This window comes from Sorex fumeus, unplaced genomic scaffold (genome assembly GCF_029834395.1).
Source record: "Sorex fumeus unplaced genomic scaffold, SorFum_2.1 ptg000046l, whole genome shotgun sequence".
NCBI lineage: Eukaryota > Metazoa > Chordata > Mammalia > Eulipotyphla > Soricidae > Sorex > Sorex fumeus.
In genome coordinates, this window is record NW_026606103.1 from 11,891,434 (window position 1) to 11,913,407 (window position 21,974).

A 21,974-nucleotide genomic window follows, 5' to 3' on the forward strand; every position below is an offset into this window, starting at 1 on the left:
GAGAATACGGACCCTTATTTCTACACCCATATTAAAAGCTTTAACTTGACCGTGACAGTAAGATTCTGCTTCCCTACATGTTCAGTTGATGCCAGGAATGAATCTTCATTTCACACTGCCCAGCAACTGGCTCTGCTCATCACTGCCCATTGGTATCATGACTAAAGCAGCGTGGTGCTATTCCCCAGTGTCTGCCTAGAAGGGTGAGTGGTGTCTTTCATGGCAGGATAGTCATATTGATACCTGTCTGGTAGCTGTTCACTCGAGTTCTGTCTTGCAATTTATTATATAATTGTGAACTTTGTGTGTGTGTTTTGTTTATTTTAAAGTAACTCAAGAAAGGGGTATGAATAACTTGGTGATTGTTTTGTACCAGTTTCCAGAGGTTGCCAGGATAGTCAAAATTTATTTGAATACAGAAATGATCAGAATGTTTAAAAGATTATGATGTACAGTATTAATGATCATTGTTACTCTAATCACTTGATTGAGTCACATGAATTCTTGAAGCTTTTACTTTCAAAGTTCCTTCTCATCTACCAATGCACAACAGCATCACAGATTCCTAAAGGTACACCCAAACAAGCGCATACCGATTACCTTAATTTAGAATACAGTACTGAACAAGATCTGGAATGGGGTTGAGATTCTTGCTTAATTCTGTTTTGAACTACTGACTAGAAAAGATTCTTGGTTTTATTGTTTCCATGATTGTAGTAATTATCTCTGAAAGACTTTTGTCCACACTGATTTGGATGAAATTTTCTGGAGCTGATGGTGGCTCCAGAGTATCAAATTGGGACTGCAGTAAATTAGGGGACATGAAATGGCCCTTTCTTTTGCATAAACGTTCAGCAATAACCTCTGATGACCCACTGAGATATACCACCAGGAGCTGCACCTCAGCTGGCGCTTCCTCCTTCCCAGCAGACTCAGCAGACTTCTGAGATGTCTTGTCTTTTCCTCGGATTAAGATGTCTCTGTACATTTTCTTAAGAGCCGAACATGCTAGTACCACAGGTTGTCCTGAAGTTACATCTCTGTTTAAAAAGTCGGGCAAAGGAATGAAAGCATTTAAAGTACAGTTCAGCCAGGAGCAACGTGGGTCCACTTATATTTGGATTTTCTTATAAACATGGAATTTTCTTATAAAATTATACAATACAATACAGTGAGTTTATTTCCCATATGATTTTCTTAACATCTTTATTATAAGAATACAGCATAAAATATAGAATCAAAATGTTAATTATTAGTAAGGCCTCGTGTCAGGAACAGACAATAGTAATAAGATTTGGGGGAGTTAAAGTGATGATTGCATTTTTTACTCTGCTAATGAAAAAGTTTATCCTAGTGCCTCTTATGTAAGTGCTCTCCAGGTGTTTCGCTCCTGTACACTTATGCAGTATCAGCTCAGTCATAGTTTGTGGATCAACTGCCAGGAGGCTGTGCAAAACACAGAGCTACGTTCAGGTTCTCCGTCCGTGGGTGTTCAGTGATAGGAATTTCACAACTGATTTCTCCCAATTCTTAATACTACAGTATGATGGGAAAAAACCTGGGGAGGCTCCCAGTATATCGCTGTAAAAAGCATGAAGAGAGGCCTCTGCTCTCTGTGGTCAAGGTGAGCTGAATATGAGACATGTGCAAAGAAGCTCAACACAGAGGCAAATGACAAGGGAAAATCAGTGTGTGGTCAAAGACAGCAGAAGACTGCGCCATGGCTTCTACCCAGAACCATGTTGCACCCATCCCTGACATCTTGGGGGATTGGGAGGAACTCCAGTATAGAGGAGACGGTTAACTGCTAGCGTGGGCACATAAGGCCAGGTTCACATTAGAGCTGTGGAGTCTTAGGGGGCCCTTGGTGTTAATGACCAACATAGTCTGCGGGCCAAGTAGACAGAACAATAAACGTGTCTGGATCTTCTGTCATGTTGCAGGAGGGGGTGTGGAAGCATGCTTATTCCGAGTCTGCCTCTGCTCTAGCTCCCCGATGATCATTTTTGCTTCCATCTCAGGTTGGTACATTGGGCCTGGTTGAGAGTTCTTAAATCCTGGAGCTCTAAACTAGACATCCAAATCTTAGACTCATCCAGAGACGAGGCTGACGCCTCCGCCAGTGTGCTGTGAGTAAAGAACAGTGGTTTCAAAACCATAAATAGTTTCAAAAGTATTTTCATTAGCTCAGATGATACTAGCTCCTAAAAAAGGAGTTCATCTTACAAAGCAAAATTTATAGCATACACCCTGTCTTTTCTTTTTACTCCGTATTCTAACCAGAATTCCCTGCTATCAAAGCAGATGTGTGGAGGAGGTATGCTACAGAGCTGGACATTTGGAGACTCCAATTCTGGTGGCCAAATGATCTTAAGTTCTCTGGGCTCAGTAGGGGGAAGAAAGGGTATTAAGATACAGCTGAAACAATGCTACTATTCATTGGATATTGTTTGGGCATTTACTGTATGTTAGATACTGTTATAGGTGTTAATCATGCTTCATCTTATCAATAATTCAAAATAGTAGAGATGTTTATCCCCATTTTCAGATGAAGAAACAGACTATGAAAGCCATGTGTCTGACCAAGATTCCCTGCTAATAGTTGTGGAGCTGTTTAGAAGGATTATCTCTAGAATCCAGCTAAGCTACATGTTTATGCCTGATTAAAATTATCGTTGAGGGGGCCAGAGTACAGTGGGTAGGGTACTTGCTTTTGCACATGACTGTACTGGGTTTGAGCTGGAGAGTAGTGATTACTGTGTACAGAGACAGGAATAAGCCCTGAGCACCTCTGGGTGTTGCACAAAAACAACAAAAAACTCATCATTAGTTACTTGGTAGAAGTGTGTTCTATTCTGAGCTCTGTCATCTGTGTGTTGCGATTTCAAGAACCTGTTTTCCTCTTGCACTTTCTGCTAGGCTTTCTGTACTCACTGGCTTAAGCCAAAGCCTCATCCTCTCTTACCTTAGTAATAAATCGTGTAATTTGCAGAGCCATGGAATTCTGTCCTGAAATTAAAGCAAAGTGACTTTTCAGGTATCATTTTTTTCCCCAGAAACATAATTATGTTCACCTATATTAAGGTCCAGAGAGCTCTTGACAAGTGGTCATGTACAAAATTGAGGTCCAGGCTATTGGACAGTAGCGACACAGTTCTGTTTCAGGCACAGGGCCTCTACATACCAATAGAAATGGCAGTATGCCTCCTCATTTCTCTCCCCAACTGACTTGTGACGTGCTTACCGGTTCTGTATTACAGGGCTCTTTAGGGACCTCTGCTTTTTAGTGTAGAGAGCTACTGACAAAAATTCTTAGGTCAGCTGACTGGTTCTCTTCAAACCTCAACAAAACTACTCAGATGAAAGCATCATTAGAAATTTCTACTTAGCCAAAGAAAAGTTAATTTGGCATATCCTACTGTATTGTATAAAGAAATCCTCCTGAGACATTCTCTCCTTTCTGTGGAAATACTGTTTAGCTACACACATTAAAAACATCCCTGTTCAACTGGTTTTTAAAATGTGGCCATATACAAAAGCAGACCGTTCTGTGTGTATATTTAAGTCCTAGTGTGATGGTATTTGGAGGTACTTGGTTTTAAATATAGTCATGGCTGTCCTCATAAAATTAGAGGCCAGGAGGCTAATGCATATGCTGTCACTGAGGCACCTAAGTCGCAATTCCACAAGGAACCAGAAGGCTGCACTCTGCAAACTGGAAAGAGGGCCCCCACCAGGCATCAGACTGCTGGCATCCTCTTCAAGCCTCAAGAAATGTGAGTAGGGGCTGCAGCAATATGCAGCAGGAGGGAGTTTGCTTTGCATACAGTTGACCCAGGTCCATCCAAGGTACTCCTTGTGGTTCTCAAGCCCCACTAGGAGTAATTTCTCAACGCAGAGCCAGAAGTAAGCCCTGCGCGTCACCGGGTGTGGCGCAAAAACAAAAAAGTGAGAAATGAGTAAATTTACCCAGTTTTAGGGCAGATAGCCCAAGCACTGAAACTCCGAAGCCTGGAAACTTACCCCAATGTGACTGGCAGTTTCCTTTAGCTGGAGAGATTTGTCTCAGTGCACTTCTAGACGGGAACCCTGCGGTGAGGCCCTGGTGCCAGAGTGCAGACAAGGAACTCCTTCCTGGGAACCTTAGTGGGAAGGTGAGGGGTTCGTCTGGAAAATGGGGAAGCTTTTTTCCTCTGGAACCACTGTGGCTTCCAGGTGAGCTTTAAAAGCACTAAGCAGTGGGCTGCCGTGGGCCTAGGTGTAGGCCCGGAGTAGGCCCTGGACAAGTGTGGCTCAAGTAGGAGTTGAGGTCTAGCTTGGTGGGTGTAGACAGCAAGGGTCAGAGTGGCTATCCAAAATGAGCATTTTTCAGCATGGCCGCAGGCTTGGCCTAAGGGGTGGGAGAAATTCCTTGCCACAGCAGCTCCATCCTGCACGCGGATGGCCCAGTGCCCGAGTCCCTCAATGTAGGTACCGAGGTATCTGTCACCCATTGCCAGGAGCTGGGCTACACCAGGGCCCACTTTCTGCCTAGAATGTTGGAGAACATTTTTTTTTCTCCTTTGTCTGCCCCTGGCATCGGCCATCCCGGATGGGTGAGTGGCCCGAGTCCACCGAACGCAAGCAGCAAGAGACAACCATGGGGCTCCCTAGCCACCTGGAGATGACAGCCATTCACACTCCTTTCCCACAGCAAGTGATACTTTGCTAGAGTCATCTAATCTGCTGAACTTTTTAACAGTTTGACATCACTGTTCCAGTGTTTGTTTCCTACTTGAGCACCAAGTTCAATCTTTTTACTTTTCTAAACTGCATTCAGGGGTCAGCCAGAGCAGTAGTACTGGTAAGGTGCTTGCCTTGCACGTGACCAACCTGGGTTCCATCCTCGGCACCCCCAAATCAGTCCCACCAGGACTGATTTCCTGAGTGCTGAGCTAGGAAAAGCCCTGAGCATGGCTGTGAGTGAGCCAAAAAACAAAAAACTATTGCATTCATTCATACATAATATCCTTATTTTCTCCATCTAAAGCAATGTTTCAGGGGAGTAGGTATGACTTAGTATAGAATTTATACTATGTGTTTGATTCCTGACACCACCAAAAATTAGTATTTCATTTGGTGAATTTTTGATGAATTTTGCTATGTATGTTGCATTGTGATAAGAGTGTGTTCTGCTTTTTTGGAATCTGTGATCTGTACCTTGGAGTACTAGCACCATATCGTTTAGTACATGGCCACTCTTTAAATCAGCCATATGTATTGAGAACGTTTATTCATCATTCTTCATTTTTATGTTACATTTTCTGTTTACATATTTTACTAATTTGTTTTGTCTAATATTCTTTCGTTTTTAAGAGATACTTCAAATTCTCCCATTAGAATCAGCAATTCCCCTTCTGATTTCTGAATGTTAGTAAATGTCTTTTGTCTTTCTTAAGGAATAGTATGGCTGGTTGACAACTGTTGGTTGACAATTATTTTCCCTCAACAGTTATATAAGGATCTGGTAGTTTTAGTAGTAATAAAATTTTAAGATTTTTATCTCCATGAACCCACCATTCATTATTATTTTTTTTTCCTTTTTGGGTCACACCCAGCAATGCTCAGGAGTTACTCCTGCCTCTGCACTCAGGAATTACTCCTAGCAGTGCTCCGGGGACCATATGGGACACCAGAGATTGCACCCAGCTCTATCGCATGCAAGGCGGATGCTCTACCCACTACTGTTGCTCTGGCCCCTGCACTCACCATTCAACCAGTGACCATTAAGGAGTTAAAGTAGGATGGCTAAAATATTAACACAAATGATAATCACCAAATGATAACAGCTATGTAATTCATATAAATTACAATGTTATACAATGTTATACATTGTAGTAAGAAAATATTGTTAGTACTTGACAGGTGTGTTCTGAGAAATGAATGTGGTTGTTATATATAGAGTAACGAGCTGAAGATTTGCAGCAAAGTTTGCAAAATACATGAAGGGACTGGAAGAATATTTTAAAATGTTTATTATTGATAAATGTTTTCTGAGACATCAAATCGGGAGAAGTCTGTAAGAATAAAAAATGTTTGGGCTATATTTACAAATTCAAACTACCCCTACAATATCGTATTTTCTGGGCTGGCAGGAGATAGGAAAGATGGCAGGGCTTAATGAACCGCTAGAATATTTTTGTGTTTTAGTGTTTGGCCACTTCAACAATACTATGTGATACTGGCCATGAACATTGAACACTGGCATGCTCCTGTATGCAAAACATCTTCCCAGCTCATGAGAAAAAAAAAGATGCCGGTTCTAGCACAAATTTGCATCTTCATCTTCCTTCATCCATGTACAAGGGCTAATTGTGAAGGTAAGGGAGACTCACTCAGTATTTTGTATACTTTGAACACAGTGTTCTGATCAGTGTTTCTCAGCTGGGAGCCAGCCGAGAAATACCCCCCTTATGGGTCCCCAGGATATTTCAAGAAGGTTACAGATAAAAATTGGGTGAGGGGAATGGGCAGCTGGCAGTTGACTAGGAGGCCAACAAGTAGGACCAAGGTCGGAAGGGGCCCACGGTCAGATAGAGGTAGCCTAACATTGCTAGCAGGAAACATGGTGGATCTGAGTTTAACAGAAAAGAATTTTAAGTTCCCAGACCAGAGTGAAAGAAGAAGAGCAGGTAGAGGCTGCCTTGCACATCGCTGACCTGAGTTGTCTCCAGCATCCCACACGGTCCCCCGAGCACTAGCAGGAGTGATCCCTGAGTGCAAAGCTAGGAGGAGTGAGCCTTCAGCACATTGATATAGCCCCAAAGCAAAAATTTTAAGTTCCCTTAAATCTCTATATTTATTTCTGTATTCTATCTACTCCCTTGTGACAGCCAAGCTTTTTCTGTTCCTGGACTAAGAGGGATGACTGCAAAAAAAACCACATTTACAAGATGACCCTTTTTGAAAAAGGTACTCCTGGCCACATTTCCCAAAAGAACTCTTTAGTAGAAGGCTGAAAGAGAGTTGGAAATTTGGGATACTCATTTCAGAGTGGGCTTTACATTTAAGTGGATATGCCTGGCTTCAAGTCATGGGCAGATACCATCTTAGAAAGCTAATACGTAAGGGATGAATCTGAAAATGAGGGCTGCTTTCCTGGGAACTTGGGAAAGGGAATGGGCTTGTTCTTTAAGAATCCAATTTAAAGACCAACATTTAAGAAAGAGGACAGAGGATGACAAAGTCAACCAGAGGAGAAAGACTGAGCTTCAGGACAGCAAAACCTCACTGTGAAGCCAACTAAGTATTTTTACATCCGTAAAGAAATGACATGTATCTCAGGGAGGCTGGGTGCCTCTGCAAGGACAGCAGCAGGAGGGACATTGAGGCAGAAGGACCCTGGAGATTGGACAGACTGACTGTCACGGTCTCATTAGCAGACTCTTCCTACCTAGGGGTCATGCCACATGCTCCCTCATACCATCTTTAGGAACTTTTGTCCTAACCACTTTTTTTTTTTAAATTTTTATTAGTGAAACACCATGAGGTACAGTTGTAGACTTGCAAATTTTTGTGCTTCGGTTTCAGTTATACAATGATCGAGTACCCATCCCTCCACCAGCGCCCATTCTCCACCATCACTGATCCCAGTATCCCTCCAACCCCTTATTCCCCCCATCCCCCTGCCTCTGTGGCAGGGCATTCCCTTTTGTTCTCTCTCTCCTTTTGGGTGTTGTGGTCTGCAAAAGAGGCATTGAGTGGCAATCATGTTTGGTCTATAGTCTACTTTCAACATGCATCTCCTGTCCTGGGAGGATCCTCCCAACATCCTTTATTTGGTGCTCCCTTCTCTATCTGAGCTGCCTTTTCCCCTAGCATGCCCGGCTGGTCTCTAAGCCTTGGAGTAATCCTCCTGGTACTTATCTCGGCTATTCTTGGGTATTAATCTCCTATTTTCTAACCACTTTTTTAAAAAGTACTCTGTGAAAGTTGATCTTCCTGGACAAAATTCAGGTCTCTTTCCTAGTCAGAACTAGTTACTTTAACTTCCTTTGTATCTTGGATCAGATTGTGTACTCAGTTCAGTGGCACATAATTCTACTTTTTAATCTGCATGTCTACTAAGAAGTTTCTGATTTTACTTTGATCTCTGAAGTTGAGCCATGTATCATGGGCTGTAGAACAGATTTATTTCTTCTACACTCCCATTCTTCATAACTAGCTTATGATTTTTTTTAGGAAACTTGTAAATATGGCGAGAGGAGACCCATGTTCTGTATGCTAACACTGTGGAAAGGCTGCACTGCAGGACAAAGGCAGCACTGCCATTTCTCAGGCTCGTTCTGCCTTCTTCATCGCGCATCCCTTGTCACTATGTGAGTCTCTTGGTGAAAGTTAACATTTCAACCCTCCATTCATATTTCCTCTCTCCATCATGAAGAACGCCTGATTTAGAAGAGAGCGTTTGCAACAAGAAAGAGGGCTCAATGCTAATTCACATTTTCAACTTTAAAAGAATTCAAAGAGCAACTTTAAGAATGAGTTGAAACTCATTCAGAGATGGAAACACAATAAAAATTGAGTTGTTCAGCATGATCCAAATCTTCGCAATGGATTTTGGATGAACCACGCCGAAAGGATAATTTGTTTAATCCTTCATCTTAGATAATACTTCTTCCCATTAGCAATGGGGACATTTTATACTTTGTCACCTAACTCAGATTTCATATTTCCTTCAGCCCATCCATGCAAGTCTATAATTTATCAGTAGAAGTCAAATTCCGTATGGCATTGGCACTGTTATTTTACTTGGTATTGACATTATTCACCATTCTTTCTCCATGACTGAAATGTTTTATAATATGAATGAGACATTTCAAAGAAAAAGAAGCTATGTTTTGGCAATTAACTTCCTATCCTTTATACAACAAGGAAATCAACCCTTTCTTTGAATCCAGTCTTTTTTACTGTTTCAAACTATTTTAATTACATTTAGTAAAAAAAGTGTTTCATTTAGTTGATAAAATTTTTAAGAAATTCTATGATGAAAATGTAATAGAAAAATATATCCCTCCCCCTGCAAAAAAAAAAAAAAAGCTTTTCAGACATTTATTTACACAATAAGATATTATACTGAACTGATCTCTTGGGGCCCAGGTCCACAGTTCACGAGGACAGTAGAGAGATGGTTAGTGACTAACTGAGGAGCACTTTGACCTTTACTCATGAAGTTTCTAGTCCTGATCTGTAGTTCCATGCTGAGGACCCTTTCGTGGATGACATGAAGCCAAAAGAAGGGTTTTCCCAAAGGGGCTCCAGAGCTACCTAGCTCTTATTTTTGTTTTTTTTTTTTTGTTCCTAGGAGGCCACATCGGTGGTGCTAAGGGCTTACTCCTGGCTCTGTGGTGAGGGATCACTCCTGGTGGTGCTCAGGAAACCATATGGGATGCTGGGGACCAAACCCAGAGCAGCTGTGTGCAAAGCAAATGCACTCCCCTCTGTACTATTGCTCCAGCCCATCCAAAACAACCTAGCTTTCACTCCTGTGCAGAAACCAGAATCTTTACACCTGGATCACATGAAACCATGCCACTCTTTTCCCTCATCATATGTCCTTTAACAGCTCCATCAAAAAATGGGGAGAAGAAGTGAACAGAAATATTCACAAAAAAGATACATAAGGCCAAAAGTCACATGAGAAAATGCTCTACATTGCTAATAGGAGATGCAAGTCCAACCAACAGTGAAATATCATCTCACACCAGAGACTGGCACATGTCAAAAAGAACAAGAGCAACCAGTGCTGGCATGGATGCTGGTGGCAATGCCAACTGGTCTAGCCTTTTTGGGAAACAGTATCAGTATTCCTCAAAAAAAAAAAAAAAACTGAGCTTCCATCTAACCCAACAATACTACTTCTGGAAATATACCCCTAGAGTGCAAAAACACAGCATAAATGACATCTGCACTTTTATGTTCATTGCAGCACTGTTCACAATAGCCAGAATCTGAAAACAACCCGAGCGGCTGAGAACAGACAACTGGTTAAAGAGACTCTGGTACATCTGCACAATGCAGGTGTTAGAAAAAATGAAGTCATGAAACTCGCTTATAAATTGATGGATATGCAGAGTATCATGCTGAGTGAAATGAGTCAGAAGGAGTCAGAAGAACAGATAAAGAATGACCGCACTCATCTGTGGGATATAAAAAACATAGTATGAGACTGACACTGAAATACAGTTAGAAGGGCCAGGATTGGTCCATGTTGGGAGCTTGCCTCAAGGGCTGGGGGAAGAGGCAGCTGGAATACAGAAGGGACCACTATGACTAATGATTGGAAGGGATCGTTCTGGATGGAAAAAGTGTGCTTTTTAAAAAAAATTTTTTTTTTAATGAATCACCGAGAAACACAGTTACAGACTTATAAACTTTTGTGCTTACGTTTCAGTCATACAATGACCGAGTACCCATCCTTCCACCAGTGCCCATTCTCCACCACCAATGTTCCCACCATCCCTCCCATAATCCCCACCCCACCCCCCACTCCTGCCTCCGTGGCAGGTGGAGAGTACCTTTTACTCTCTCTCTCCTTTAGGGTGTTGTGCAGGTATTAAGTGGCCATCATGTTTAGTCTATAGTCTAGGAAGCTAGGAAGATGTGTGCTTAAAGTGGATAAAGGATCAAATGTGATGGCCTCTCAGTATCTATACTGCAAAACATAATGCTCAAAAGGGGAAGGAGAGAGAGATGGGGGAGGTAAAAGAGAGAGAGAGGGAAAGAGAGAGGGGGATAGAGGGGAGAAAGAGAGAGAGAGCGCGAGAGAGAGAGAGGGAGGGAGGGATGGAGGGAGGACTGGGGACACTGGTGCACTGGTGGGAAATGTACACTGGTGGAGGGACAGGTGTTTGAACATTTTATGACTGAAACCAGATCATGAAAACTTTGTAACTGTGTATCTCAAGGTGATTCAATTTAAAAAAAAAAAAAAGAGCTGGAATCCCCAAAACAATCCAAATGATCAATGAAACCAAGTGCTGGTTCTCTGAAAAAATAAACTAGATCAATAAACCATTGACAAGACTCTCAAAGAGAGAGAGAGAGGGAGAACCCTAATAAACTGAATCAGAAATGAAAGAGGTAACATCACAACAGAAAGTATGGAAATTCAAATCAGAGATTACTCTGAGATTCTTTATGCCGTGAAATAAGAGAACTTTAAAGAAATGGATAAATTCCTGGACTCCTATACTCTCCCAAGGCTGAACCAAGATTTGGAAGAGGGAGGGAGTGAGAGAAATGGAGACAGACAGACAGACAGGATGGATTTGCATATGGAGAGCTGTAACTCTTTCCCACTTTCATCCTTTCTCTTCATTTAACCAACCCTGGTTGACTTCTCAGGATTTTTTTTTTTTTTTGAGAATTATGAGGGCCTTTTTCAGTTAGAAAAACAAGATCTTCTAAGCCACAGATTCCCCTCACTCTGGAACTTTTTGCAAGCTACTTGCTGTTTTCTACCTCTATAAAATGGAGGATAGTGTAGAATTCATTGAGTTGCTTTGGGATAGAGATTTTAAAAAATGAGTAAGTTCCATTTTAAACAATACTATTTGGCTAATATAACAATTTAAACTTTGAATTTATTAAAAACAAACCTTGATTCACAAGTACACTGAGCTTTAACTCCACTAACCATGAATACTAAATGCATTCAAAGTACCATATCAGAGACGGCTCAATGAGAATGAGCACATGCTCTGTTATGTAGAAGACTCTGGATTGGGTTGGATCCTTGGCACCTTAAGATCCCTCAAGCACCCCCAGGAGCAACTCCAGGCACAGAGCCTGGAGCAGCCAGCCCCTGCACACTACCACACAAGCAAAACGCACCATATCAAGTACTGGGGAAATCATAATGGATGGCGACATCCCTGTCTTCCAAGGGTTTACAACCTAATGGGAGATATAAGCGCAATTAAATTACTCAAGGGCAGAAATGAGGGCTGTAAAAGAACTATGACAAAGTGGTGGAGAGGACATTCTGATCAAACCCTCCGAAGGCTAAATGCTGAGGACTTACTCTGAAAGGATTTCAATTTAAGGCCTGCCAAAGAGAACAAAAGGTAGATTCCAAGAGCAGAGGATACATATGTTATCAAGACGCTTGAGTAAGTGGACGAGGGAAATACTGAGCAATGGTGAATCAGAGATGTGGGAGGGAGTCCAAAGAAAACTAAGCCTGAAGAGTAATCCTAGAGAGACTGGACTTATCTGGAAGGGCAGTAGGAGGGACTTGGGTCTGTGAGCTCCCGGTACACTTGCAGTGCTTGTGAAAGGAGGGAGTGATTGCGATATCCTCTCGAGAGGCAGACACTGGGGCAAGAAAGACAACCTCTTAGAATACCGTGAATGCTATGAGGGGATGGCGAGATTTCAATGTAAAAACACAGGATTAAGGGAGAGAGGAAGACATGCATCTCTGTCTGCTGGATCAATGCAAGTCAAACAAGCACCTCCGTCCCACACTTAAGAATAGGTACTTAAGTGTGGATGCTGGTGGTGGGAAATGTGCATTGGTGGAGTATGGGTTGTTCGATCATTGTATGACTGAAGCTCAATCATGAAAGTTTTGTAACAGTATCTCACAGTGATTCAATTAAAAAAAATGAAGTTAAATAAAAAAAATAGGAAATGAGAGCATGGCAGGTAGGACCTGTGTCCTGACCTGGGTTCGATCCCTGAGCACTACCAGGAGTGATTCCTAAGTGCAGCACCAGAAGTAACCCCAAAACAAAACAGGACTGGAGATGTGGACCATCAAGGACACCCACGTCCATTCCCACTTGGTGCATAAGCACTCAGAGCAAAGTCAGAATGCACAGCACAGAGAAAGCTTCCTGGGCCTCCCCTTGCAGTGCTGTGAAGGGAACATCTTCACATCTAAGGTCTTCTAGAAGTAGCTAAAGGGTTCACTCTCCAGAACTGTCAAAATTAACAATGATAAATACTTTTTGCATACCTCAAGGAACTTCGTAGAAGAACAAATTAAAGCCAAAGTCAGTAGATGAAGGGAAAAAAAATAAAAATTACAGTGGAAGTAAGGAAAATAGAAATGAAAAAAGATCATGTAAAAGATCAGTGAAATCACTACTCACAATGAGAAAGACAAATACAGGATGATCTCACTTATATATGGTATTCAAAGAAATACACCACAAGGAGAGAAATGTCAAAGACAAACTACTAGACTCTAACTCCCAAATTGAGCACACCAAGAGGCAGGGCAGTGTTGAAAGGTCCAGGGGACTATGGCTGAGGGATACTGTCACTTTGGTGGACGCAGGGTGGTGACATTATACCCCTAAAACATTTTAAAATGGAGGGCTTGACACATAGCACAGTGGCTAAGATGCTTGTCTTGTAGGTATATGGTCAAATGAGTTCAAATTCCATGTTGCCACATGTGCCAGGAATGTTCTTGGCACCCAAACCACTGTCACATGTTGTGACTAATAACCAAGAACCCAAGCACCACCGTCAGAAAGTGTGAGCCCTGGGAACTACAAACAGAGCACGACAGTGACCCCTCACCCTGTGAGCACTGCAGCTAGAGCCTGCATGCCTCAGCCAGAAGTGCATGCGGGCAAGCAGAAATGCATGCACCACAGCCAGAGGAGCACAAACCCAAGAGCCTGCAGCCTAACACTCAATCTGCTAGGAGCACCCCAGCAGAGTGAGTAATTTATCCTGACATATGATGCCCCATCAGCACCACAGCAGACTATGTGAGCCCTGCACCCTGCCCGCGACCCCTGTCAGCATCACAGTGAGAACTGCGAGTGCCACAATAAGGCTGCATGTGGACCCCACATGGCAGATCAACAGCAACAAGGGGGAAGGTCAGGGGAGGGAATAAGAGTGTGTTTATAGAACCTCGGTGCCTGAGAACAGATGACTGGATAAAGAAACTCTGGCACATCTACACCATGGAATACTATGCAGCTGTTAGGAAAAATGAAGCACGGAATTTTCTTGTAAATGGATGGACATGGAGAGTATCATGCTGAGTGAAAAGAGTCAGAAGGAGAGGGACTGACATAGAATGACTTCACTCATTTGTGGAATTAAAAAAAAAACAGTATGAGACTAACACCTGAGGACAGTAGAAACAAGGGCCAGGAGGACAGGTCATGGTTGCAAGTTGGTTTCAAGTGCTGGGGAGAAGGCAGTTTGGATAAAAAAGGAACCACTATGACAAAGACAGTTGGAAGTGATCACTCTGAATAAGAACTGAATAACAACTGCTGAAAGTAAGTAAAGGAACAAGCATGATGACCTCTCAGTATCTGTACGGCAAACCATAGTGCCCAAAGGAGAGAAAAAAGGAAAGTGCTTGCCATAGAGAGAGGCTGGGCGTGGTTTGAGGGAAACTGGGGATACTAGTAGTGGGAAATATGCACTGGTGAAGGAATGGGTGTTGGAGCATTGCATGACTGAAACACAGTCATGAACAATTTTGTAACTATCTCATGATGATTCAATTAAAATAAAAATTATTTAACACACATACACACACACACACGTTTGAGGCCACATCCAATGGTGCTCCAGGCTTACGATTGGTTCCATGCCCAGGGATCACTCCTGGTTTGCGCAGGGGACCATATGGAGTGTCAGGGATCAAACCCAGGTAGGCCACAGGCAAGACAGGCACCATACCTGCTGCACTATGTCTCCTGCCTTCTCTAAAACAAAGACAAGTGTGCCAGGGGTTGGAGTGAGCTCGATGGATTGAGTGCATGCTGTGCATGCAGGCCAAAGCTTCACGGTTCCCTGAGCAATACCACCAGCAACTCGAGTACAGAGCCTGTGGTAACTGAGTATCTCCAGGTGTGGGACAAAAACTAGGGGGAGAAAGAGAGAGAAAAAGTGAGAAAGAGAGAGGAGAGAGAGAGAAGAGGGGGGAGAGAGAGAAGAGAGAAAGGGAGAAGAGAGGAGGGGGAGAGAGGAGGAGGAGAGAGAAGAGGAGGGAGAAAGAGGAGAGAGAAGACAGGGAGAGAGAAAGAAAGAGAAGGGAGGAGAGAAAGAGAAGGAGGGGGAGAGAGAGAAAGAGGAGAGAGAAGACAGGGGAGAGAGAGAAGACAGGGGAGAGTGAGAGGGGGGAGAGAGAAGAGAAGGGAGAGGGGGTGAGAGAAAGAGATGGAGAGGGAGAAAGAGGACAGACAAGAGAGAAAGAGAAAAGGGGAGGGAGAGAGAGAGAGAGAGAGAGATCGTGAGAAGAGAGAGCGCAGTATACCCAAACTGCTCTAGAATCAGAACTATTAATGATTTAGTGACAGGCTGTCCAAGGCAGGTCAATGGGCCATAGGGGCAAAGGCCGGCCTCTCGAAGTGGGGACACCAGTGCTGACCTCTGCCCGGTCAGTTCCATTCACAGCTCTGGACACTCAGCATGTGCACCTGAATGAGGTCCACACTAAGCTGCTCTGTGGGCCTGGCTCCCAACTGAGGAATCACACTGCAAAGACTCCTGCCGGTGCCTTGGCTTGAGGGAGCATCCAGGACGTGCCTCGGCAGCAGGCAGGAATGAGGCCTTGGTCACTCGTCCCTCTCACCCACACACAGCACAGGGAGTCACCAGTACTTCCCGACACTGTCAGGTCCTATGGGTGTACAATGGCTACATACACGGCCAGGATCCTGCTCTTCAGAGGTAAAATCTTGCAGGGCTGGAGAGAGAGTACTGGGACAGAGGCACTTGCCCTGTGCACAGCTGACCCCAATCCAACCTCCAGGAAGGCCTATGGCTTCCAAGATTTCCAGGAGTGACCCTTGAGTACAGAGCCAGAGGTGAACCCCGAGTACCACCAGGTGTGCCCAAACCCTCCACCCTCCAATTTTTTTTTTAAGTAGCAGTATCTAAGTACTATTCAAATTATCATCCTATTTAATGTTACACTCGGCACAAGGGAAATAAGTGATGGTGCTCCAAGAATCTATAACAGGAGCTTTCTCCTAAATCAGTCAAGGAGGGCTTCCTGAGGAAGTGGCAGGGGCGCTAACATGTGAAGGACGAACAGGGTTAACTCTGTGGGAAAGGGAAGGAGACATCTGGCCACTGATAAGAACAATAAACCTGACTGAGGGTGAGGGTAGGTGGAGAGAGAGCACAGAGGGTCTGGCTCTTGAAACTTCCCACTGGTTTCGGGGTCAAGACCAAACGACCCCATGGCCACTCCTGTCCCTGGCCACTCTGTGCTCTGTGTATCCACCACATCCACTGTCCCTCTCACTCCCCTTACAGCCACACTTGCATTCCATAGGGCCAGTTTTGTTTGGTTTTGGGCCATACCTGGTGATGCTCAGAGGTTGCTCCTGGTTTGCAATCCGGAATCACTCCTGGCGGTGCTCAGGAGACCAGAAGGGATGCTCGGGATTGAATCCAGACCAGCTGCATATAAGGCAGGTGCCTTATCGCTCCAGGTGGGGCTATTTTTTTGAGGGGGGCTGCACAGTTGGCTGTGCTCTGAGCTTTCTCCTGGCTCTTGCACACAAGAATCATTCCTGGTGGGACTTGCAGAACTATATGGGGTTCCATACTTGAATTTCAAAGATCTTTCTTGTTTTGTTGTGCTTGTTTCTGCTTTTGGGCTACACCTAGCTGTCTCTGGCTCAGTCATCAGGGCTCACACGCTCAAGGGACCATATAGGGAGCTGGCGATCAAACCTGGGCTGGCTGTATGCAAGGCAAGTGCCTTCTCCACTGTGCTGCCTCTCCAGCCCCTCAAATCTCTTCCTGGCTTTGCGGTGGGTGCCAGAGTGTGGCGGTGGCAGGAGGAAGGGACCAAGAAGAGGAGGCAAACTCGCTCACACATAAGGCACAGGAGCTTCTGCCTCTGCCCACAGGGGGTCATGGTTTTGGAGAAAAGGCGAGGGCCACTGCCAATGAATGTAGAGGAGCTCTTGGGAACTGAGCTGGCTTCGGGAGCACCTGCCTCCGAATCACCTCGGGGGCCCAGGAACTCTGTCCAAGGGATGCTGCAGGGGTGTCTGTGAGGGCAAGGCGTGGGCTGGAAAGAGACAGCAGCCATTACCTGGTCATCCAGGGGGATCCCGCTGCTCATCTTCACTCGATTTCCCTCCGGGTGATAGTCATCTGCATCATAGAATTTCCACCCGAGCTTGGAAACAAAGGAAAGGAGTATGTAGCGGGCAGGGCGTCTCAGGAGACTGCCGCCATGAGGGCCCACACAGCAGCTCCGTGCTTCCCCCCAGTTGCAGGGGAGCATCCCCTGCCTCCCCCCCACACCCACCCACAGGAAAGAAAAGGGGTTTGAAGCTCAGCAGTGTGCTGTGGGGCTCACCCATCATTATCTGTAATCACCCGATGGGAAACCAAACTGCAGCAGTGAGTGGCACTCTGTACTTGTTCGTGCTTACACATCAGCCTGCCTTCGGGTCGGGGAAGGGAGAGAACAGTAGGAGACCAGTAGGGTGTGAGACTGAGGGACAGAAAGGCGGGTTACCTCGGATGCCAGCAGGGCGCCCACGCTCGATCTGTGGAGAGGATGCAGATGTTCAAATGACCACGCCCTCCCAACCAGCCCATCTGAGGGTGCCCCCCAGAACTCAGATCAAAGTATACTGATGACAATCTGCAAGTGGTTGTGATGCCTTGTTGGTTTTGGGTTTGGGGTGATCCCCGGAGGTGCTCTAAGGTCACTCCAGGCTCTGTGTTCAGGGGCCGCTCCCAGTACATGCTTGGGAAACCATGGGGTTCAGGAGCCTGACCCTGGGTTTCCGGCATGCAAGGCATGTACTTCAGTCCACTGCATTATTGCTCCTACCCCAAAAGTGATGCTCTTGATCATGGAATCTAGAGTATGGTTTTCGTTTTCTCCAGGAATTTAAAGAAAGACACCATTACCCACGTGCCGCTAACCTCTCCCCCGAAACATACCATCCAATCTCATTAAACTCCTTAAGTGTTTTGGCCCCTGCTTCATAGATGCCTCCCAAGTGGTGCTCAGAAGACCTGAGAGCCCTTCTGGTGGTTCTTGGCCCACATGGCCAGGGGTCTTGTGCAAAAGCTAGAGACTGTGGTACTGCTCAGCCCTGCCATGCTTGGCCTCACCCAGGCCACAGAGGTGCTCAGAAACCTCCAGGGCTGCACCAGATGGTGCACAGGAGACCACGAGGCACTGCAGGCACAGAGTGCTGGGCATGCACCCTGACTACTGTCCCAGCTCCAGCCCCTAGGTGTTTATTTTCTAAGGGAAAAAAAAATACTGAATTCATGAAGTGCTCAAAACTCTCCTGAGGATGCTAGGAGGGATGTGAAGGGGATTAACCTCCTCTAACTCCTACAAGGTGCAAAGCACAGCACTGCCTCAGGGCTCAGGGCGACATGCTTGAGCAGAGAGACAGGACAACAGGGAAGGCCCTGCAGGTTCAACCCCCAGCAACCCATCTGGTTCCTGCCAGGAATGATCCCTGAGCACAGAGCCAGGAGTAAGCTCTAGGCACAGTTGTGGGGGGGGCCTCCCAAAACAAAAATGAAGAAATAAATAGATGAGACGCACTCTTAATGGACACAAGAGACAGGCCAGCCCTTCGGACTGGATGTCCAGGGCTCTCTGCTCCGAGTATCTGATAAGGATCTGTTCCCCCTAAAAGGCAGTGCAGGCTGTGGGAAGGCCTCGGGGCTCTGAATCTGAGGTCTGGCAGGTTCTCTATTGTCATTACATGACTAAGCTCCTGTGCAAGGTGAAACTATTTTCCCACCTGCAAAATGAGAGAACTGAGCCACAGTACCCATTCCCCATCTGCTCATTTCATTTAGCCAGCACTGACTGAGCGACCAGCTGGCCGCTAGAGGCTTGGTCTGTGCCATGGAAGATGGGCAGAGAAGGCAGCCAATGAGAAATGAAATCCTTTCTGGCTTTCAATTTCTAAGGTGTTGCACAAATACCATTTACCACCATCGCAATTTATAAATCAGCTTACTATTTACCAGACCTGATTTCCCAATTTTTATATACCAATTCCACAATTTTTAAAAATTGTGTTAAAGATAACATGGTTACAATTATACTTTTGGTGTATAAAGTTATTGTACCGCCAGTACCAAAATCTCTCCACCACTGCCCTTATGTCGCTTCTAGTCTCTCTTTTCCCTCATTCCTTCCATCTGGTGACCTCAACTTTGTAATCAAAGTCCAATTGTTGGTAAACATTTACCAGTTCCAAAGGGTTTACTTGTTTCTCGGGGTCCACACGTGAGAGTGATCAGGACTTACTCCTGGCTCTACATTCTGGTATTACTTCCGGTGGGGCTCAGGGGACCATATGAGGTGCCAGGAATGGAACCCGTGTCAGCCACGTGCAAGGCAAACACCCTTACCCACTGTGCTACTGCTCTAGCCCCTACTTGATATTTTTATATGATTGCTTCACTTTCTGAAATTAAGTATATTTAAAAAAAAAAGTTTGGGGGGGGTCACAGAGGTAATACCTCCGCAGACTTCTGACTTGGAAAATCAATCCCCCATTTGACAAATTTATTTGAAACAGACTCAGTCCCACTCTGAGCTCCAGATATTTTCCTTCCACGTGTCTCCTGCTTCTCCATGTCAGCCTATAACAGAGGCTCCCGAATTTCTTTGTCCAGAAAAATTATTACTCCAGGCTGGAGAGGTAGTCCATGAGTTTTGAGGCTTGCCTTGTTCGTGGCTGATCCCAGCTGAATTCCTGCCATATGGTCCCCTGTGCACTACCAAAAGAGGCCCTCAAGGAGTGCTTGGTATGACCCCAAACCAAACATAACATTACTCAACAACCCCTAATTTCATCAGAGGCTAATACTGCCCTTCTGGATTCTTCCAGAAATCCTGGAGCAACATCTTCTTCTTTGGGAAACACTAGTCTACTTCTCCCTTCTCCAAGCTGCCCAGGTGCAAGTCTTAAAACCCCTCTTTACTTCTCATTCATAGTCCATCCACAACACTCTTATTTATATTCCATAACCGAATCTCTAACTTCAGGCCACCCATCTTGCCCTGCTGGGGTTCCCTGATAATCCATAAGGCGGTCAGGCCTCTGGGCCTTGACATGGTCTAGTCCCTCTGCCATAACGCTTTCCCACTGTTCTCCAGGCTTGTCCCCTCCTCTCTCCTAACTCCCACATTTCTTCAGAGGGTCATTCCTTGACCCTCCTGCCTGGTGCTCTGCCCACTTCCTCCCCAGTCTCTCACCTGGAGGTGGCCACCACCGACACTTTTGGTTGATGTGTATGTATTCACTGCCATCCCCCATAGTGGCATATAAACTCCCTGAAGGTAGGGATTTTTGTCCCATTATCAGTGACAACCATGAATGACTGAGTCCAATATTTTTCTGAATGCATGAAACTAACCATCTGAATTGTATAGGATATCTTCCCTCTCGCCTGATGGAAATGTGACTAACTGCCCAAGCTAGCTCAGCAGGCCATGGTGGAACCAAGTCCTGCGGTTACTAAGTCCCTTACACCAAGCACAGGAGCAGTTTTACACTTTTTTTTCTTTTTGGGTCACACCCGGCGATGCACAGGGGTTACTCCTGGCTCATGCACTTAGGAATCACTCTTGGCAGTGCTCCGGGGACCATATGGGATGCTCGGAATCGAACCTGGGTCCGCCGCGTGCAAGGCAAACCCCCGACCCGCTGTGCTATCGCTCCAGCCCCAGGACACCACTTTTAAAGCAGACTGCTAGGAAACTGCAGGTGCTGAGTTTTAATTTCATCCCAGATTCCCTGTCTTTGAGGGTAAACATGCCCCCCCCCCCATTCTTCTAAAGATATATCTATTTACCCGATGCAAGCTTTTTAAATGGGTACAACCCACATGGGTGGTTCCTGACTAAGGAGAGTCTAGAGCATCTGAAGGTCAAGCTACTTTAGCACAGTGGGCAGGGTGCTGGTCTTGCACGCGGCCGGTCTGTGCTCGACCTCCAGTGCCCCATAAAGTTCCCTGAGCACCACCAAGAGTGATGCCTGAGCTCGGGCCAGGAGGAAGCCCCACCCCCCGGATAGTTTAGTTCCGGATTTTTTTTTCTTTTTTGCTTCAGTAACTGTTTCACCAGAAACTCCCAGTAACTGGGTAGAGTTAATAGTTGGCTCGTTATCAGGGAACAAAGGTCTCGGTGCGGGCAATCAAGATTGTGAGATGCTTTATGCTGCCTGTCACATAGCCTCCCAACTAAAAAAAAGAAAATACGGTTCAAGTGAACACGACCACTGTCGTTTACACCGGTAACTCGTCATTTAAGGACGGGAAAAAAAAACAACGGAAGGTCAAGTTCACTTCTCGAGACCGGGAGGTGCAAGCGCTCGCCGGGACTGACTGGCGCAGGTGCAGGAGGAGGTGCGGGCGGCGCGCAGGGGCCCCGAAGCGGGGATGCCGGGACCCCCGAGCTGCCGCTGCTGTGGCCCGCCCGGACTGGCCCGCGCCGCCCGCCCGCGCCGGGAACGCGCTCCGGCCGCTCCGGGCTCGCGTCGCCCCGCTCCCGTCCCCGCGAAGGGGAAGGGGACTCCCCAGGGGCCCCGCGTCCCCGCGGCCTGTCCTCCTCCCGTGTGCCCGCCGCCCGCCTCCCGGACGTACTTCCCGGAGCCGCTCACGCCCATCACCAGCAGCGCGCTCGGGGTCGTCATGTCGCCCGGCTCGCTCCAGCCGCCTGCTTCCGGCCCGCCGCCCCGCCTCCCGCTCGCCCCGCCTCCCGCTCGCCCCGCCCCTCCGCCCCGCCCCTCCGCCCCGCCTCATGCCCTCTGGCTCCGCCCCTCGCCCTGCTCACCCCGCCCCTCGCCTCCCACTCGCCCGACCTCGCCTCTCCCATCCCCAGGCTTCCTGTCCCCTTATAGCTGAATATGAAAATTTTTTTTCTTTTTTTTTTCTTTTTGGGTCACACCCAGCATTGCACTGGGTTTATTCCTGGCTCATGCACTCAGGAATCA

At 46.0% G+C, this 21,974-nt stretch overlaps 1 protein-coding gene across 3 annotated transcripts; it reads right to left on the reverse strand.

The window, feature by feature from the left end:
- Positions 1-391: 391 nt before the first annotated feature.
- IDNK (IDNK gluconokinase) lies at positions 392-21,707 on the reverse strand. Of its 3 annotated transcripts, XM_056122527.1 has the most exons (5): positions 21,625-21,707; positions 17,510-17,540; positions 17,078-17,164; positions 2,966-3,009; positions 392-1,040 (listed from the first exon to the last, which is right to left on the reverse strand). In XM_056122527.1, exons 1-5 carry the CDS (start codon positions 21,672-21,674, stop codon positions 671-673), a joined length of 582 nt encoding a protein of 193 aa, XP_055978502.1. In that variant the 5' UTR covers positions 21,675-21,707; the 3' UTR covers positions 392-670. The 3 variants fall into 3 exon arrangements, with proteins under 3 accessions (XP_055978502.1, XP_055978504.1, XP_055978503.1); XM_056122529.1 differs by lacking the exon at positions 17,510-17,540 and having other exon boundaries at positions 21,625-21,705; XM_056122528.1 differs by lacking the exons at positions 17,510-17,540; positions 21,625-21,707 and adding an exon at positions 17,348-17,365.
- Between the last annotated feature and the right edge of the window lie 267 nt (positions 21,708-21,974).